General features: G+C 35.2%; 1 protein-coding gene across 1 annotated transcript in view; it reads right to left on the reverse strand.

Moving 5' to 3' along the window:
- The window catches only part of SHOC1 (shortage in chiasmata 1), a 45,072-nt gene that overhangs the window by 9,622 nt on the left and 15,449 nt on the right, over nt 1-20,001 (reverse strand). Inside the window, exons 9-20 of the mRNA XM_057423144.1 lie at nt 17,352-17,481; nt 16,312-16,406; nt 15,017-15,253; nt 13,359-13,808; nt 10,905-11,030; nt 8,749-8,925; nt 6,345-6,452; nt 5,450-5,636; nt 3,772-3,845; nt 2,268-2,337; nt 1,524-1,708; nt 907-1,024 (exon numbers count right to left, since the gene is read on the reverse strand). Coding sequence (XP_057279127.1) covers nt 907-1,024; nt 1,524-1,708; nt 2,268-2,337; nt 3,772-3,845; nt 5,450-5,636; nt 6,345-6,452; nt 8,749-8,925; nt 10,905-11,030; nt 13,359-13,808; nt 15,017-15,253; nt 16,312-16,406; nt 17,352-17,481 — 1,957 coding nt within the window. The remainder of the gene's footprint in view (nt 1-906; nt 1,025-1,523; nt 1,709-2,267; nt 2,338-3,771; nt 3,846-5,449; nt 5,637-6,344; nt 6,453-8,748; nt 8,926-10,904; nt 11,031-13,358; nt 13,809-15,016; nt 15,254-16,311; nt 16,407-17,351; nt 17,482-20,001) is intronic.

Raw genomic sequence — 20,001 nt, forward strand, 5'->3', positions numbered from 1 at the left:
AACAAAATATACTTAGATACTCCTTTTGAGTAATTAAATGTATATGCATTTCTTTTCTTCCTTTCACAATTGTACAGCACAGTGAAAGCAAACTGTGTGAAAACTCCCTGACTGCCATTGGTATGATCCTAAATTTTTCTGAGTGAATGAGAACTGCCAGCAACACAGCCTCCTGTAACCAGCTGTATTAGCAGACTCACTGAATGAGTACCACATGCTTAGGGCCTTCAGGGAGTCTTGGCTGACTAAGGGGGTAGGATGACAAGAGACATTGGTCACACTAATTGGCCTCGTCCCTAGGAAGCAGAAGCGACCTAAACCTAAATCCACCAGCAGTAAGTCCTCTAGGAACTTGTATGGGCAGTGCATTCAACATTAACAAAAAAAGTGAACTATAAGCTTTTCTGAAACCATATAGTTCTTTGCTCACATGTTTAATTTCTTCATTGGTGCTAAAAGGAGCTGGTGAGAAAGTAGCAAAAAGCATTCCTGACTATTTAGCTCATGGCCAGGCCGAACAGAGAATTTGAACAGGTCAGAGTCATATTAAATATTCTAATTTTAAATGTCAAACATGTGGGTTTTTTCCCCCTGATGAGCTGTAATTAGACACAGCTCAAAAATGGCTTCACAGCTGACTCAAGGATACACGAAGGATCAAAACCGGCATGTCTCTTCAGCAGCATCAAGAAATCTACCATCTGTATCTCTGACACTATGTTTAAGAGGTGCTGCAGTGAAAAAAATACATTCTTGTCTCTTAACTTAAAATGCTAACAGTGTAATTGCAGCCATGTACCTGATAGCCAGGTAGCTGGCTACTACATAATATGATAGGACAAGATACATGTCCTGGAAAACCGAAAACATATAGTCAGTAAGATTAAATAGGTTATTTTTACTCACTTGGATTCCAAAAGCTGAAGAATATCTGGCATACTAAGAAGACCTTCAGTTGTCAGAAATACATATGGAATCTGCACCTCCAGAAGAAAGGAACTACAGTGATTCCCTGAAACATTTTCTGCATGTAAGATAATGGTTTCATAACAACAACAACAAAAATATTTAGGTATTTCAGTAGCTATATCTTTTAAAAATGTAGCTTTTATTCATATCCATTAAAATGCTTCCTTTATATGCTCCCCCCACCCCCAAATGAAACTTCTGAATTGCTCTGAAGTTAAGCTTTAATTTATATTCATTTACATCAACAGCAACATCCCTTTAGGATGAGGAAGGGTGGATACAGTTTGTAATAACTGTAAACAACGTGCAAACTTGGCATAAGTCTTCTATCAACCAACATTTACTACTACATCCTGGTCAAAGCTCACACCCTAAGAAAAACACCTTCCTGTCTTGCTGGTTTATCAATAAAACAGCTCTCTTTGCTTAGCTTTAGCTTTCATATTACACATTCTATTCCACAGGCATATGGTTGTGGCCTTTTAGGGAACAGAAAATGCTTTCCTTTCATAAGCCAGCCCAGTTGTTTTATTACAATTATGCAAAGCACTTACGCATCCATATCGTTTCAGGGAGGGTGGTTTTAAAAGTCATGTAAGTAACATTCAGATTTTTGCACAGATTTTTCCAGCAAGAGTTTTCAGAATAATCATATTCCACTATTAATGAGAAGTGTGTCCAAGGAAAGTCAGCTCCAATTTGCTGATTATGTACAATAACACAGGAATATCTACAAAGGCTTAAAAAAAAATCAAAATATCAGTAAAATTAAGTTCAGGTAGAATTACCCTCAGAACAAAATAAACACATTTTTATTCTTAAGAAATATCACTGATGAAAGTACATTTACAAAAAGTATTTACCCTTCCTGAATTACAACCTGTGATTTCTTTAAAAATTAGTTTAAAAATTAAAAGCTGTACTTGCCCTCCAATTATCTACCTGAAGTATACATATTTTCTTGCAATGTCATAATCTGTCATTATTTCTCTAGTGCCCTCCCCCAACTTTCCTACACATTTTCTTAAGTTTTTCTATAACATGAAAAACAAAATCAAATGTTAAACCCATGCAATTGCATGTTTTATTGAAGTTCTTCTGAGCCTCACAACTAAGCATTTTACTAGATTTTAAATTACTATTTTAAATTCTTCCCTCCGAGAACAGAGTAGATTCCTACTCTGAAATTGTTACTCCAGACTGGAAAGTCCCACGGAAATGAACAAAAGTAACTAAAGTTTCAGTGATGCTAATCCTGACTAAAGACTTTGTTCCCCAAAATCAAGAATTTAACTTACTTGCTTATGATATCTTTACAACTTAAAAGGGTTCCTTTTTTCTCAGAATTCAAATCTGTAGCTTTTAAACCTGCATAAAGAGAACTGAAGCCTTAATCAAACAAATAAGCCTGTGCAGGTATGAATCAGTGCACAGCAGCAAATGTGGGACAACACGGGATATTAAAATTCTATGTGCTACATTTTCTGTCTTGATGAAGTCCTACACAATTTCAGTTGTATTGCTCTGGCTGGTGTAATGATTTAGAAATTTCCGTTTTTGAGCCCAAGCAAAAAAGTAACATAAATAAGTTTCATTTCTCACAAACTCACAACCAATTACTTCATTGCCTTAAAATGAAAAGTAAATGCTAGTGCAAAAGGAAGCATCTTTGCCTCTTTATATTTCTTTATACTTTATGTACACTTTAAGTTTGACTGGAAGATGTAGCCAAAAAGGGATATCTATATAACACAAATACATTTCTTTAGTTAGTTGGATTAAACTGTGTTTGTAACCAAGTCTTAAGATCCTAAAGCAAATAAACCACTTTTCACTAAATATTATTAGTAAAAGCATTGTGAACATGCCTCCTCCCTTTCAAAACATTCTAGAAGACAGGCCTTCTTCTTTTAAAAGCACAGGAAATTTAACCTTATTTTTAAAGGCAAAAGAACAATGTAACATATGACACTGTTGATAAGACGCAAGAAGGAGTTAAAACAATGGATTTAAAACAGCAATATGAACGGAATCAGTGGCTAGTTCTAAATGTAAGTAGAGACTCAAATAACAATCTGCCTAAAACATGTTTGTTTCACCAACTGAATCTCTGACGTTGAACAAGCTTGTAGAAAGTTAATCACTAGTAAAATGACGATGATGATCAAAGTGTTGCTTGTATCAGTGAGGGACTATGATAATCCCTCAGTGAGAGATACTGGAAACAGTATTTTTTTCCCCTTGAGTTTAACAGATTGCTACAGCTATGCTTACATGTTTAGCAAATTAGCCAACATGGTCAGCAACAGAGGCTAAGGGAAATAATGATCTGTACCAAACTACTCATTTACAGTTTTATGCTAGGGAGCTCAGTTAAGGCTTCTAAATTCTAATTGCTCTCAACAAGATTACACGGAAGGAAAGTTGTGACCACCAACCAGCTAAAAACAGTGAGACAATATGACCAGGGGATCAGATGCAATTATAATTAGGCAATGGGTTACCCACATCTCCTTTTGTGTTCTGTTAAATAAATCTTTGACTTGAGAGATGAACTATCACTCTCTTGAAACAGGAAAGATCATACCAGAACTCTTAATCAGGGGAAAATAAAATTATAATAAGAAAAAAAGCTGATGGAAGAATTATGAAACAGAAAACAGTAGGCAAAGTATATAGAAATGTTCCTGATGAGAGGAAAAGGGAGAAACACCTGCAAAAAGCATACAAACAGGAATGCTGCAAAGCAGACAATAACAACCACTTTTTCTTTGAAAAATACATATAAAAATAATTATTTACCTTCTATTTTAGATAAAGAATGAATGAGGGCATCTTTCTCTCTCTCAGAGTCCATCCTTGTTATGATAAGTATCTGGAAGAAAACAAGTAAAAGAAACTCTAGTAATGTAAAAAAATTGTTCTTTCAGCCTCTATACATCTTTCTTTCTCCTTTGCACAGAAAACACCAGGTTGACTAATCAGGCGGCAAAAATAGAGCAGTTTTCCAGAATCAAAATCATAGTATGATAGAATCGCTCAAGTTGGAATGGACTTACAAGGATCCTAGAGTCGAACACCCTGCTCCTCATAGGCCTACCTCAAATTAAACCATAGGACTGAAAGCATTGTCCTGATACTCTCCTCAAACTCTGACAGGCTTCATGTCATGACCACTTCTCTGGGCAGCCTGTTCCACTGACTGATCATCCTCTCAGTGAAGATCCTTTTCCGAATGTCCCATCTGAACTTCCTCTGATGCAGCATTATTCCATTTCCCATTGTCTTATCGATCGTCACCAGGGAGAGGAGATCAGCACCTCCATCTCCACTGCTTCCTATGAGGAAGTTGTACACTGATGGGGTCACCCTTCAGCCCTCTCTTATCCAAGATGAACAAAATTGCCCCTGGGTTGACATTAAGATGACAAAGGTGTCATATGTCTCCTAATACAGCATAATCCTACCATCACAAAGCAAAATGTGTTACTCTTAAGAAGAAAATGATGCTGAAATCTGCTTAGAGGGTCTAATGAAGGACAGAGACCAAGACAATCAACACCATTTCATTCTGGTTGCTTCATTTGCATTTTAAATTCTAAAAGGGTGTACCATAAGCTGCTATATTTTTCTTCTCAGGGAACTTTAATCAAAAGACATTCAGAGCTCTCAGTGCACAGAAACAAAAGAAGAGAGGTCCAGGGAGTGAAGTACAGAAAGAAGTTTGAATAAATCAAAGTAAGCTTGAAGATTTGTCTTTTTTGGCTGTGTGTTCAGCAGCAAAAATTCTATTCCAAACAGTCAGGGAACTTAAATTATGTATTTCATCCCTTCTGTTTCATTATGCGATAAGTATTCTGTAAATAAACAAGAAATATTCTGCAAGGGAAAAGTGTTTTGCACTGCATGGTATCACCCAAAGTATTCACATATAATGAAAAAAAATCTTTGGATAACTTGAAACTCTATCGTCCATGCCATAATAAACTATCACTTATAGATATCTGCTTATTATATAATTTTAACGCCAGGAGATTGGCCTGATACATGGGCTAAGTAGAGGTTGTTTGTGCATAACAACACCCATATACTCCATGGTGTGTTCTTTGAGCCACACATGTACAATCCTGAATTTTCATCAAAAGATTGAAGTCTTCAAATAAAAGATTATAATATAATTTTCAGTAAAAGATGTGGTATAACATACTTATCAGGGAAACAAAAGCACCTACAACAAGACAAAAAACCTGGCAATGTTAAAAGTAATGTGCATGCTATTTCAGGCATGCAACAAGGACAAACAGAAACCTGCCCTGCTCCTGATACAGGTCTTCATGTTACCCATATTTAACAGGTACTGTGAGCTGGAAAGCTAGTTATAAGGCTTTCTTACATAAACCAACCCTTGTTGAAGGACAGCTTTATAATTATTCACACAGTTTGGAGCAGTTTTGTTTACTTAGAGAAATTGTTTACATTGTTAACACTGTGTTTTTCTCCATAACTTTGCATCCAATTTAACATTTGACACTGAAGCTCTGTTATTTTGGGATTTGTTTCATGCTTTTTCTGGCAGCTGTACTGTACAATCTTCAACTGCCTCCAGATGTTATTCAAACAGGATTCTAAGATGTTTTTATAGATATCCTTTGCCTTGGACAAATAACCTGTTAATAAAGCAATAAACTAAGTAACTACAGTGACAAAAGATAATTGCCAAAGTTTGTGTTTAATCTACATATAAATTTTTGTGAAGTTATCTTGAAAAAAACCCCACAACAAACTCCAACAAAATAAACCCTGAAAAACAAACAAAAAACCCCACAAAACCCCTGAACTTCATGGAAGGATACAATTACTGCTAATCAGGCACGTAAGTGGCCTATACAAAACTGCTCTGCTATACCTCCTGTAGTATCTGCTGTATGACCTTAGCCAGAATTATAGACACTGCATTCTGTAGCTGCAGACACCAGCAGCTTTTGTTTGTAAACAACAAAGGACCTGACATTTCTGCACATTTCTCAGTTTCCACAGAGATTCCAATAATCTGTCATTTTGATATACCCAACAATCCATTCTCTATGTGGAAGTTCACATGAATGTTTCTTAGGCAAATCCACGTAATAACATAAAGACTGCTATATTAGTCATGGACTGAGCATATACACTATGAAGTGCAATCTGCAGTGAATTCATTTCTAATGATGGAAGAGAAATAAGGAAGCAGAGGCAGTAGATTATATTGAATCCACATGGGAGATATCCACATGGGAGGTATGTAGGCAAAGAGTCACAGCTTCCTAACATGAATGATGGACTGCAGAATACACACAAAGCTTTCTGGGTGTCATTATTCATTACTAAAAACAAACCTAGTGCTGTGTCCAAGCCACATGTTAATAGCAGATCTCGACCTGTAACCAGCAGGTGCACCACAGCAGCATGTCTGAACAACGTGATCTCCTTCTCACCTACTTTACCTTTACAAATAGAAAACACAGGTGTGGTCTATATAAAATTTCACAAATCACACTATACATATGTGACAAATTTAAAAGATCCTGGTATCTCAGGATTTTCATTTAACACATCTAAATAGACATACTTTTGAATGTTTGGATCAGGTGGATCTGATCAAATAATTACTGAACAAGATGCATTAAACAAGAAAAATATTAACTACTGATTATTTGGATCAACATAGCTTTTAATTCAGAAAGTCAAGTGAAGCACTTAGGAAGGAAAGAAATCAAATTATAAATACAGCATACAGAAGAATTAGCTGGAAACAGCATGGAAGACAAAGATCCTCCTGTTATTCTGTATCAAAAGACAGAAAGTGACTGTTCATCTGTCAGTGAATGTGCTGAAACTGAAGGAGTATGTCCAGTTGTTGACACTACTCACCATAAAAACTCAGTGAGGAATACATATCATTTAGAAACAAAGCGAGAGAGTAGGCAATTGCATTTTATGATGAAATAATGGAGCATTTGGTGATATGTGGTGCAGAAAGAAAAAAACACCAGGGGAATAACAATAATCTTCTAAAAGATAAATATCATCATAGTAAGTGATTGCTTTGTATGTTCACTGGGGGATTAATGAGAAAATGTACCAGCATACTCTGGAGTCAAGTAGAATAAGACTGGATATTATGAAACGATTTGAAACCAGGAAGGCGACAGAAGAGTGAAGTAAGTTCCCAGGGAGGTTTTGGAATCTCCTATACAGTTAGAAAAATATTAATTAGGAATAGATTAGATCTTTTAGAATCTTCCTCATTCAAGTCTTGCTGGACCTTCCAGGAAGAAAATTCTTATCTCCTGCTTTAGTTGCAAACAAAATGCAAGACCTCCCTTGTACTTCTCTGTCACTTCAGAAGATAACAGTAGCTAAATCAACCTGCAATAGTTATTTTTGGAAGGGATGTGTAAATTTCATCAGTTCCTCAGAAAACACCCTTAAAAGGAAGGTCAAATAAATAACTATTTTCTCATCAGTATTTCAGCTGCTAAACATTTTCATTGACTTCATTGCTGCAATTTTAGCAACCTAATTTTAGCACAACTAATGTACAAGCAAAGAAGGCCCTGAAGTTTTAATAAGCATGGCACTTGGCCCAGCTCTTTAGGCTACATTTACAGCACATTAACTGCATGTGAAAGGATATCAGTTTTCTTAAACTAGTGTTGAATTAAAATGCAGACTCTTAGATATTTTTTCCTTGATTCTGAGAAGCAGTAGCGGTTCTCTGTGTAATCTTCCCAGTAATGTTCTTCTTTCTGTGATTCACTGATACAGATATAGTTACTGAGTTTCTCCCTTATGTTTGTGAAGACGGTGTTAGCTGTTTTCATAAACTCCCTCAAATTAAGAGTACCCTGCTGCGCACAGTTTTAATATGGTAATTCTATAAACCACAGCCTGTCATTCTGCAGCACTGTTTGCTTTCTCTCTCATTTGTAATTTCATTAGTTTTCTTTTAAGAAGAATACATTCAGCGTATTTCAAAAGAAAGCAATAAAGTTGAGATAGCTAATGTTTAATCACTTAACTTGTGATGTAAAACTTGTCAGGTAGTAGACAGTCTTCTATGTTATCCTAACAACTAATTTCTCAACTGTGAGCAGTACAACTCAAAAAGCAATCCAAAAAACCCAACAGCTTTCTAAATCTTCCCCAAACACAGCCTGTATTCTGCTATGAGGCTTTCCTGACCCTCTCTTTATCTATAGCCAAAAATCTTTGTAAGGGTTCACTGATCTTGCTGGCTTTTGTTTTCGTTTTTCTGGTTTTATAGGCTTTTTTCACATGCCATGTAGAAGAGAAATGAAGTCAGAAAGAAACCAAATTCATATGGATTATTTTTCTCCGAATTTCTAAAGTGGTCTTGGCATTTTGCATCATGCAGGTGTGACAAACAACAGCTACTAGAAGCAATGAAATAACAAACCACACAGACAGATTTACTTTCAAAATCTACCATGAAAAAGCATTTAAACATTGTTTAATATAGGAGAAATATTTCTAACACATAGCTAAAATATTTAAAAATTAAATTCATTTAGAATACTTCTTGTGTTACAATTTTGAGTTTAGTCAATGTAATGCTGAAGAGCTAGGACATAAAAGTTGAAATAAATCACTCAAACTCTACAAGATAACCTGCTGAAAGTTTTATCATTATCAAATACCTTGAACATTGTGTCACCAATTAAACCTGTATTAGTATTAAAGAAGAAAAAGCCTATTAATATTTTCATAAAGACATACCTTCTCTAAAATGGTCACATATTACTTTCTCTTGCTGTTTTAACAAAAATCTTGTATGATCAAATTTAATGGTGTCAAATCTCCAATTTACAGAAGCAAGCATACTTATATGTGTCAAATCTTCTAGAACAGGAGTGGCTGCTTCTTCCAAAAGGCAGTATGCCTGGCACTGGCTTTCTGTATAGCACAATAAACAAAACATAATAATGAAGTTTGGTTTAATATACTGTTCCTGGATACGAACAGTTAAAAGACAGAGCAAAACACAAACAACACTGACTTCCTCATGAACACTGTAACATTAATAGAAAAAGGGTTGCTCACCAGGGAGCCTCATGGGTGACAGAATTACACTAATCATCACAGCAGGCAGCCATGTTCTTCCATACATTTCATAAAGTGATCAAACTCCATGATGAAAAGTTAGGATTTTCTATTCCTGTGACTCCCACTAAGACTGTACTATTATTCCACTGTTCTACAGCTTCATCTACTTTGTAGGATAAACTTAAGTTCCTTTATGTCCACTTGTTACTATAAATTCAACTTAAACAGCCCATCCCCTTCCCTGGTATTTAACTTCTAATGTCTTTGTCTAGAAAGGCCAAACAAGCCAACCTGTTAGTCTGTTTGTACTTTCACACTAACAGTTCTTAAAGGCTTCTGGGTGGCTTTTTAAAAATTCTTCCCAAATTACAACTGAGTTTCTTGCTATTGGCATCCACGCCAGAGCTGTCAATTGCTGAATGAGCTGAAATGAATGTCCCTTTCCTCAGGCAGGAAGGTGAAATTCTTCCATGCCCTTTTTTAAAATTACAGTGGAGTTGATCACATCAAGAAGATCAGAACTCTGTGACTCTTCATTTAAAAAAAAAATTTACTATTCTTTTTCAAAAATATTTTCAACTGATCTATACAAATTATTTTATTTGACCAGCAGCTGAGTTAACTTCACTTGGTCAATGCACTATTTCATAAGAGCAGTTGATAACTTCATATTTTTAAGCATTTTTTAATAAAAGGTATATTGTTACGTCCAGTTTTTCAGTCTTTATGGAAACAGGTCAGATGCTACAGTATTTTGGATGCCCATTGTACAGTATCATTCGGGCATTCCTGTATTAATGTATCATTTTGTTTTTGAAGTGTATTTCTAATCATGCAACTTCAATGTTCCATTGTTAAGTGAAATGTTTTCGTGAATCCTTCTAAACTCTGCTTTGGCTACAGCTTGTTTTTGATACAAGATTCCTTTCCTTCATGTGCTAGTCCATCATGGTGAAACACGCTATCTCAAGTACTGTAACATGGCATTCAGTCCCAGTAAATATTACTTTTGCAAAATGCTGATTTTGTTTTGACTGTGGAAAAGCTTTGATTTTTTTTTCCCCAGTTGCATTAAAGGAGTCTTGCTTCAAAATCTATTAAAGAAAAAACATAAAGAAAGCTTATAGCTGTTATGTGATACCCATCTCAGATGAGAACAGATGAAAATACTGCTCTACTCTTACACTGTTTCTGTGAAAGAGGCTCTCATTAAGCTCACAGTTGGAGTGAACGCATTTCCATTGAAAAGTACTAGGCCTTTCTAGCACTGGGCGTTCTTACAACTGGGGTTGTAAAATAGCTTGGGTAAATATCTTCCAGATTCTTTTTCATCCTTTCTACTGCATGACAAAATTGTCTGTGTATATTCTTTGACATAATGTCTTGAAAAGTACAACAGCAAGAGTTCACAGGGTAAGGCTCAGTTGTGTATGAGATAAATCCATACTGGATTAGTACCGTGTTACAGACATTTCCTACCAAAATGACCACCAATCCCTTCTGTCTCCAATTCTCTCATTTACTCTGTCAGAGAAAAAAATACAGAATAGTAATTTAAGGCTATTGATTGACACAAAGAGATTTCATGTCTGCTGATTTAGATCACACATAACTCCAAGTCTGTACTATTTAGTTTGCATGCAATTTGGTTTAGTCATAAGACATAAGTCCATAGCCTGTTCTCACACCTGTGTCTAAACAAATATCTCTTTGGAATACTTTCAGTTACAAGCAGCCAAATAATTTCCATATTTGTCTGGCTAGTACTATTTAATATAAAATTCTATTGCAAAGCTGTATAAAATAAAGCATATCCAAAACCAGTATACCTGATGCTTGAATACTGACTGTGATACTGTCCTCATTCTCTTGTTGTTTTTCTTCTATTCTGACAGTCTCACAAACAGAACTGTCCTCTTTGTGAAGATGTGTATGCTGTTCTTCAAGTTGTAGCACTAAATGGTTAAACCACAAGTGAGCATTTATATACAAAATCACAAAACCAGATCAATAAGAAAACTGTTCTATAAATTACTTTACATGCAAAAAATATTTTCAAGTTAAGTAAGCTTCTATGACACATACACTTTCTTTTCACAAACTTCTTTACTGTGTTCATGGGCTCATATAGTATGCAAAAACCGTTGAGACACATTGAGAGATGAGGTCTCCACAGCCCTAAAAGTCAGTCATTGTTAGGTTCCCCTTCCTTAGGGCAGGAATAAAGGGCTGGGAAAAATAAGGAGCTGGTACTATAGCTCTGTAATACAGGTCCATAGGAAAGCTCATCTGCCCTTATACATAGAAAAAACATATATGAGACGAAAGATGCTGCTGACTATCAAGAGATCAAACTATGAAAAATATCACAGTGAGTATGATTAGAAAAGGTTAGCTCCTTTAAGTGACCAAAAGAACATCAAAGCTGCAAACGCTTATTGAAAAGAACTTTTCCTCTTGTCATATAGCTATCCTTCACAACTTGTTAGTATTTCCTTCCCTTCTTCCTTAAAAATAGTGATGTATGAGCTACAGCTGCTGACAAGAGAGCTTCCTTTGGCAGCTCTAGCTCTTTATATTTGGGAGGGGTTCTGGCTAAATAGGTGTCTCCTAAATATTGATGATTTTTTCTAGTTAAGAATGTCGGTTTCATCAAACTGATCATACACAGAAGGAAATAAAGAAAACATTTTTTTTTTGCTAGTTGTTAAAAAATCTCCTTGAGTTTGAAAAGCTATACGGGGCTCAAAACTGGATCAATGAACTGTTTCTGCTATTTCTTTCTGGTGTATTTTCTAAGCTACATATTGTGCACAATGGCATCCTTAAAAAATGAGTCAAACAACAAAGACAATAGAAAAAGAGACTTAAAAGCAGTGCTGGCATTTCTTGTTTTCAGTTAAACTCAGAATCACCCTTAATAAAAAACGCAGTTGTTACGAAAGTATAAAATTATTTACATAATTTCTACATTAATGTGGTAAGAACTATACATTTTAACAGGTTCTCTATATACCAGACATAACTCATCTGCAATACTATGGTCCACGTGTAAACATATTCTAAACTGCATTTAACCTAATTAAATCTCCACAAGCCTATTCCCAAATGTAACATGCCTTGTCTTTCAACGCGCTTGGATTTCTTGTTAGGAGATGCAGCTCCAGCCTGAGCTCACTAGATGGCAGCATAAAACATCAGTTCAACTACCTTGCAGCCCTACATTTAAAATCGCGATTATTACTTCTGGGGCCATGGAACTTTTATGCGTGTCTACCGGAATCAGTAACAGATGACTTTTACCAGGAAATAATTTCCTCCATAAGGTTACATAAGCTTGCCATTTATTTAATGCCCCTATTCTCTGATACAAGGTTTTTACGTAACAATTGTAATATTTTTTTTTTTTATGCTGGGATATGTAGCTGAAACACAGACAAAAATTATTGTCAAAATACTGCCATGAAAGTCTAAAAATTGAAAAATAATTTTTCTTTAATACAACTTTATCCTGAAAATACATCACCGTCTCTTGATATTTTGTGTCACAAATATTTTTTAAAACAAACAAGGGATTTCCTCTACTTTTCCCCCCCTCTTCTCTTGCATTTCTGCAGTGCTCAGTGCATAATCTGAGATTCTTTCATGAGCATTGTCATCAACAAGAACATGGCTGCCAAAACCTTTTTGTTTTCTCTAAGACCTGTTATGCCTCACTGTTTCAAGGGGTTTGCACCAAGGTAACTGGCACAGATGGTTCCTTCCAGAGAACTTTAACTCTTTTTCATCGTCTAGGCTATGTTTGTCCCACAAAAGTAAGGGTATTGATAATTACTATTTGATAACTACAATCAAATTGGTAACTACAATTGATAAAATAGTAGTTCTCCAAAGAGAAAAGGAGGAGTTCAAAACACATGGGCATAAGAGATCTTCTGGAGTAAGTACCATTCAGTTATTTTGTCAGAACAGGAATAAACTCATATGCCTATTTTATTAAAACCCACTTCTACCACCAAAAAAAAGACTCTAAAACTCAAAATAAAGCACCCCCCTCAACCAAAATAAACAAACAAAATCCCAAAAATTACCTGTAGGAAAAACCCAAAAGGTAAGATCCTTAGCTGCAAATTCAAATACATTAAAGGTCAGCAAAATGTTACCGTTAACTTCATGAACTTTTCCCCTCCATAAATCTACTAGCATAAATTAGCATCTATTCTAACTGGTATAAAACAGCATAATTAAATGTGGAAAATGGAAGAATAAACCGGTTCACATACCTTTTTCAGGACTACCTACATAATTTTTTTCCTCTCTTCGGGTGAGCATACGTTTAGATCTCAGCATGATAAAGTTGCTCAGATCATAATCATTGTCCCATTTTGTAACAAGTGCAAATGATGCAGGCTTTTCACTACTGCATGAGTTGCCTTCTTTAGAAGACACATCTTTACTGCTGACTGACTCAGATGATTTGGGGGTTTTCTTTTCTTGGTTTACGAAATAAATTTCCTCTTCTACCTTATTCTTCTTTATACTTCTTCCAGGAAGCTCTTCCACAGATGTATTCATACTGGGAATCCTGGCAGGTGATGCAGCACCCATATGCACAGCAAAGTGCTGCTTTTGAGTCTGTGTTGACATGCAAAGATTAATAGCTTTGTCTGACTGATGTTTTTCAGCAGAAAGGAGCTCCTGGCTTGTCACGGAATTCATCTCTTCAAGCCACCCTAAAAAAAAAAAAAAAAAAAAAATTTCTTCGATGCAGCGTAATTTATTTTTTTCCGTTTCTTTCTCTTGGTTGAATTTAAATATTTTGGATAATTACAGAGAAAGCATTTTAAAACTTATTTTTTCTGTCTTTCCAGATTATTAAAATCCTCTTCTTGAAAATTTTCACAGATTAGCCCGAAGTAAAAATGTAGTGTTGAAAAATAGAAGGCCAGGCTACTGTTTGGAGAAGTTTTCACCATCTGCATGGTGGTTCTAGGAACTGGGATGAAACACATTTCATTAGGAAGAAAGTTTAAAAAATTCACAGGGTTGGGGGTTGTTTGTTTTGTTTTTTTGTTAGGGTAGTTTTTTTATTTTTTATTTATTTGTAGTAAGAGCAGAAAACAAGTAAGGAATGCAATTAGTTCCTTCTAAAGAAATGTTTCACTAGAACCACAATTTTTTTTTTGCATTGCTGCTGCACACTCGTGTATCTAAGCACTTATCTTCATTGGTTTTCAGAGCCACACAGTAGCTAAACACTTTCCAGTATGTCAAAAGCAGCCAAGTGGAAATGTTCTTCATGAATGGTGCCTATTTGTTTCAAATATATTATGTTACTGTCAAACCCTGGAGTTCTGCAACCACAACCAGTGCCTTGCAGTCAGGCCATAGTTATACAACAAAATCTAAATAGCTTTTTTGCATTTTCTGTTAAAGCTTGGTTATAGGTGTGAATAATGGTCTTCAGTTTATAAGTGGTTTACATTTGAAACCATAGCCAGCATAAAACCCTCCTCTGAATAGCTTCACAAAATACTACTCACTGTAACATGGACACCCTACTGACTTTCTGCAGATAGGATTATATGAGTATCTGCTTTATTAAAATATTCCAATGCAAAATTACTATTTGTTAAGACAGTCTCCTGTCTGAAACTATTTTATTAAAAAATAGTATGGCTTGTGGAGGCTACTTTTCATCTCCATGTTAATAGAAAAGGTAACTTTATGCAGTTAAACACTGTTGTTCCTACAATTTGTTCTACATTCGTGAAATTGCAGTACTGTTGCTACTCCGTATTGCTATAACAAGTTTTGTTCTTGAGAACAAGCAATCTTCCATTTCCCTCCCTCTTGGAGGTATGTAACAGTCACTGCACAATTCTCTTTTAAAAGTACCATCTTTGCCTTTTTACCACTTTTGCAAAGAGAAGATACTTACTTTCTATTTGATATGATGTAAATTGTGTGAATGTTTCTACTTTTGCAGGAAACATTGCATTACTGGCATTCATAGTTAATTTTTCCAAAGTTTCTGTGGAGACCGGATTTAAACCCAGATGAAGCCACCAGCCCTCCTCTAGTGAGCTAAGCACTGGTCCTTCTACCTCAACTAGCAGCGTTTCCTTCAGTTCTGTAAGTGAATAATGCTGAGATGCAAGCTTATCAGCCTGATGCTCTACAAAAAAAAACCAGAAATCAGCATATGAGATTAATAATCTAGAAACATGAAAACAGAATGCTATTTTGGAAATGAAAGTTCCCAAGTACTGATGACTGACCTACTAATTTCTATACTTCCGCTGGTAACTCAATGTCGATTAGCAGACTTGACAGCAAAGCAGTTAGTGTTATTAGAGCAAGTGTGCTTTTAACACACTGAGTGTACGAGTAAGGGGGGGTATTTTTTTTTCAGATCTAGTAATATGTAGCTGCATTACTAAAGGTACAAATAATCTTGTTTATTAATCTGTGGGTTTGTCATGCTTACATAATCCTTACCCCCCCAAAACAGTAACTCAAACAGTAATAAGCCTACCGCACAATGTTTTCAATTATAAATGAATGTACAAATAAATGGGACAATGTAATAATTCAATACACGTAACTTAATCCTGAGACTTGTAAAATGAAGGCAAATAAAATTAAGTGAAAGAACAGTGATAATGCATACTCTGGTACTGTAAGAAATAACCTGCAGCTTATTTTGGTGTTGTATATTTTGTTTCCAAACATGAACTCTGCTTTTGTCAGGTTATAATATTATTTTCCATTTACAGTACTTTTCTATTGATTGATATATATTCTGAAACATTATTTAAGGAAAAATAGCAGAAAATAGTTTTAACAGATTACTAAATTTCAGTTACCATGGATACTGAATATTATTACTACTAGTAAGCTGAACACTTACCACAGATATTGAATATTATTACTAGTAGTAAGCTGAACATTTTGATAATGAAATAAAACTCTTACTTCATTCAGATTACCTCCATAGAAGATTACATGACATGCCAACTTCTATGTTGCCATACTGTTAATTTTTTATACGTACTAAAAGAATCATATAATAAAACATCAGAGGGTTACACTAATTGGATAAACTTCAATGTCTCAAAAGATACACTCTGTAATATAACATTATATTGTTTATTGTATTTTCTCCATGTACATGGAACTCTTCAACATCAATTGGAAATTGATCATCAAAAAACAGAAAATAGAAATCCTTACCGACAAGTAAAAGAGAGCTCATATTGTCCCGATACTTCTCTGATTGCCATACCAAAGATTTTAGGTATTTCTTAGAGGGCTCTGTAATCAAAATACTATAAAGAACATAAAACAAGACTTGGAGGTATGAAGTTTAGCATTGTTATCTGTTGAATTTTGATTTATATAAAACTACCCTTTAAGTATCTACTTTCTCTCAAATTTTCAGTTTGTTCATTCGTTCATTCATTCATTCATTTGTTCATTCATTCATTCATTCATTCATTCTGATTTTTTTCTCATCCATACAGAGGGTTACTTCATTCAACATGACAGTGAACAGGAAGGAGTGAGAGGAACCATCAAGGGTGGTTCATGAAGTAAAAGAGCACTGAATGAGAACTCTACCTAGACTGTGGTTCCCAGCCCAAAAGGTTATTTAAATTTTTCATGCATGTGTGAGAAAGAAAGCAAGGCAAAAAATGCAAGCCTTGGAAACAAGATGAAAAGGAAACGATGAAGCAATCCTGACTCCATGTCAGCATGAAAAGGCTTCAATTCCATTGTTGGGAGATATCCCAAAACCACAGGCAAATACTTTCTTCCTTTACCTTTTCTGGAGATTTTGTAGGTGATACTTGCTCAACATACATGTTTGCCATATGTATAAATATATACATATACATATACATACATATGAACATACATACTTTCTGTATACATAAGTGTCTATTGTTGCCTACTCCAAAAAAGAGATTGGATTTTCAGGTTGTTAAGTCTCCCAGGAGAAAGAAGTCTACAGTAATGACTGTCATTTCCCTTTTCAAGCTCCCCTGAAAAGCCACAAATATGGACCATATACTCTGCTCACTCTTTTGTGCAAAACACAAAATACATGCAGCTGTTGCAAAGAACATAACTATTAATTTACAAATAGACTAAACTTATTTTTGCACTAATTTTGAGGAATTATGATTGCAAGATTTATGACTATTACAACTTTTTTATTTATATGATTATTTACGACTAAATAGGATTTGTTACTGTTAAGTTTTCATTACCTGTTACCAGAAGAAGGAATAGGTTCCTCTTGAAGGCCTGTGGCCAGAAAATTAACCCATGATCTTTGTTGTCTGCATGGAGGACTTAAAGGTACTTCCATTTCATCTTTCAGATATGGAACATATTTAGCTAGAAATTGCACAAAGCACCACAAAAACCAAATAAAATATCAAAATCACAAAGCTACCTGTGAATGAAGTACACATACTTAGGAATTTTATACTAATTAAGTTTTGGATTAAAATACAAAATACTTTAATGGGACAATTCACTATTTGAGCTACAAAACCCAAACATTTCAGATTTAATTTCCAGACAGTTTGGGAATAATAATGTGTAGATCATATTGCTTTACTCATTCAGTAATGTTATTTCTGGATACAAACTCTTCCCATGCACAATAATTTTTATTATTAAATCATCAGGTACTACGCCTGAGGTTTTGACATCAAGTGTTCATCCTTTCAAGTGTAGGCCTTCTTAGATAGTTCCCAATAAATTAAGATAATTAGATGGAAGAGAGACTTAAGACAATACTGTGGTGGCTTTAACATCCAGATGAATGGACTCAGGGCCTTCAGAAACAGAGTCAGGATTTTAAAGACAAAACTATTCTTTCAATCAAAATAAGTAGTCATTGTAATTCCAGGGGTGACTACTGAAATGAACTGCAACACCATTTTTTTAAAAGCAGTATACAAACAAATGTTGCATGCTAAAAATTCCCCTGCAAGTCACTTTTCACATCCCTGTCATTAGCCAATCATATTCAATGCAGATATTGTAATGGATTATTGCTTTTTATTCAAGGAATTTGCAACTTCATTGATTTTGGTGCCATTACATAAAAATTGGTGGTTTACGCAATTACCCTGGCATTCATCTCTCTGTTGTTCTTCTAGCAATATTTCTCATTCAGCTTGACCAGAAAACAGAGGTGATAAAAAATACAGTTCCCCCACGCTCTATGAAAATTAACAGCCAGAAGAATTGTAAGTAAATAAGTGCCTTCATAAGGAAAAACACTTGTAATGAATTCCCTATTCATTCCAACAGGCAGTAAGCAGCTGCAATCATCACACACAGATTGTCTGGCCAACTGGCATGCAGTGGATTATGAATTGGCCAACTGGCATGCAGTGGATTATGAATTAGCCACCTGCCCAGCTGCTTGCAGCTGTTCCTTGTCCAACCTAACAAGCAGACTGTAGAGCAGCAAGAGCAGGAAGGATAAAAGACTGTGTTAGAAAGCCAGAGAAGTACAGTAAACACTGGGAATTAAAAAAAACAAAACAAAAAGAGAGAGGTAAGAAATAAAAGTGGTTACAAAAGAAATAAACAGACTTCCAATCAGTATGATTTCTTTCCCATTTACTCAGAACAAAAAGATTTCTGCTGTGGAATTCAACTTATAAACTTTTTTTTTTTTTCTGTGTTGAAAAACAAATTTAGCACTTTTATTTGAACAGGACAGAAGCTGATCTCAGGACAGGAAAAATTCCTGACATTTCTAAAAAGAAAATTATTATCTTTGAGCAAAACTGTTCGTATTTGTTTTTGTTTGGTTATTTTTGTCTTTGAGGGTGGAACATTCTGACCAGCTACACCAGTTAAACTGTGCCTATACTAAGGCTGCCATTCCCCTTCTCAGGGCATTAATGACTGAGTGAATTCTCCTGTCCCTCAACCTTTTTATCAATAAACACCATAGGTAGCAGGAGAGGAAAGCAAACAATGAAACACTTACAGAAAATGCGATAATTTTATCACTGTTTCTTCCCTGATTGCAAGCAAATATATTTCACTTCTGGTAACTTACAAACAGCAAAATTTATTAGAAGGAGGAGACTGTATAGTCTGCTGAAATTTTACATCCAATTACAAATTACAATTGTCTATTAGCAAACGGTGCCTGATTCAAAGGCAGGACTAAGTCAGCAAACTGACAATAAAGATTAATGCCATCACCTTCTTTTAAAAACAATTCAAGATGGTTTGACTACTTACCCAATCCAGACAGTATCTTGGCTAAAATCATAGTCAGTTTGCTGTTATGGTATACAGGAGGAGTGTCCCAAACTGCTCAGATCTACTTAACCTCCTCCTGCTCATCATAAACCTTCGAAGTAAAGAGCTGTCAGATAGCTCACTAGAGTCAGACTACAGTAAATCCTGCTAGGTAAAAATTTCAGATGTAAAATAAATCTAACTTTGTCTTGGTGGGACAACATATGCTAGGCTTGCCTTGAGCTTCTGTATCAGACTCCTTTGAACTGATACGACTGCTTCTACCAAAACCTCACTACAACACTGTATCAGGAGTGTGATGCTATTAGTCTGAAGATGATAGCCATCAGTTCAGTTTAAGTCATATTGAAACTAAGACAAGAAAAGGTATCTTGGTCTGGAGAAGACTCAAAATTCCTCAAGAATTTTAGTAACTGCTGAATGAAAAACTATCAACTGAATACACACTGGAGAATAATATTGCTACTACTCAGTGCAATTATGCATATACTTTTTCCAAGAGAAGATATACATTAGGATGAGAGGCACACGTTTATTCAAGTATTGCCACTCTGCCTAGATCACACCCGTCTGTAAATGTCACACTTTTCTGCATGAAATCAGAGGTGAAAAATACCACTA

Source organism: Pezoporus wallicus, unplaced genomic scaffold, assembly GCF_028554395.1.
Source record: "Pezoporus wallicus isolate ANWC-B61680 ecotype Strahan unplaced genomic scaffold, APGP_CSIRO_Pwel_v1 contig_7243, whole genome shotgun sequence".
NCBI lineage: Eukaryota > Metazoa > Chordata > Aves > Psittaciformes > Psittacidae > Pezoporus > Pezoporus wallicus.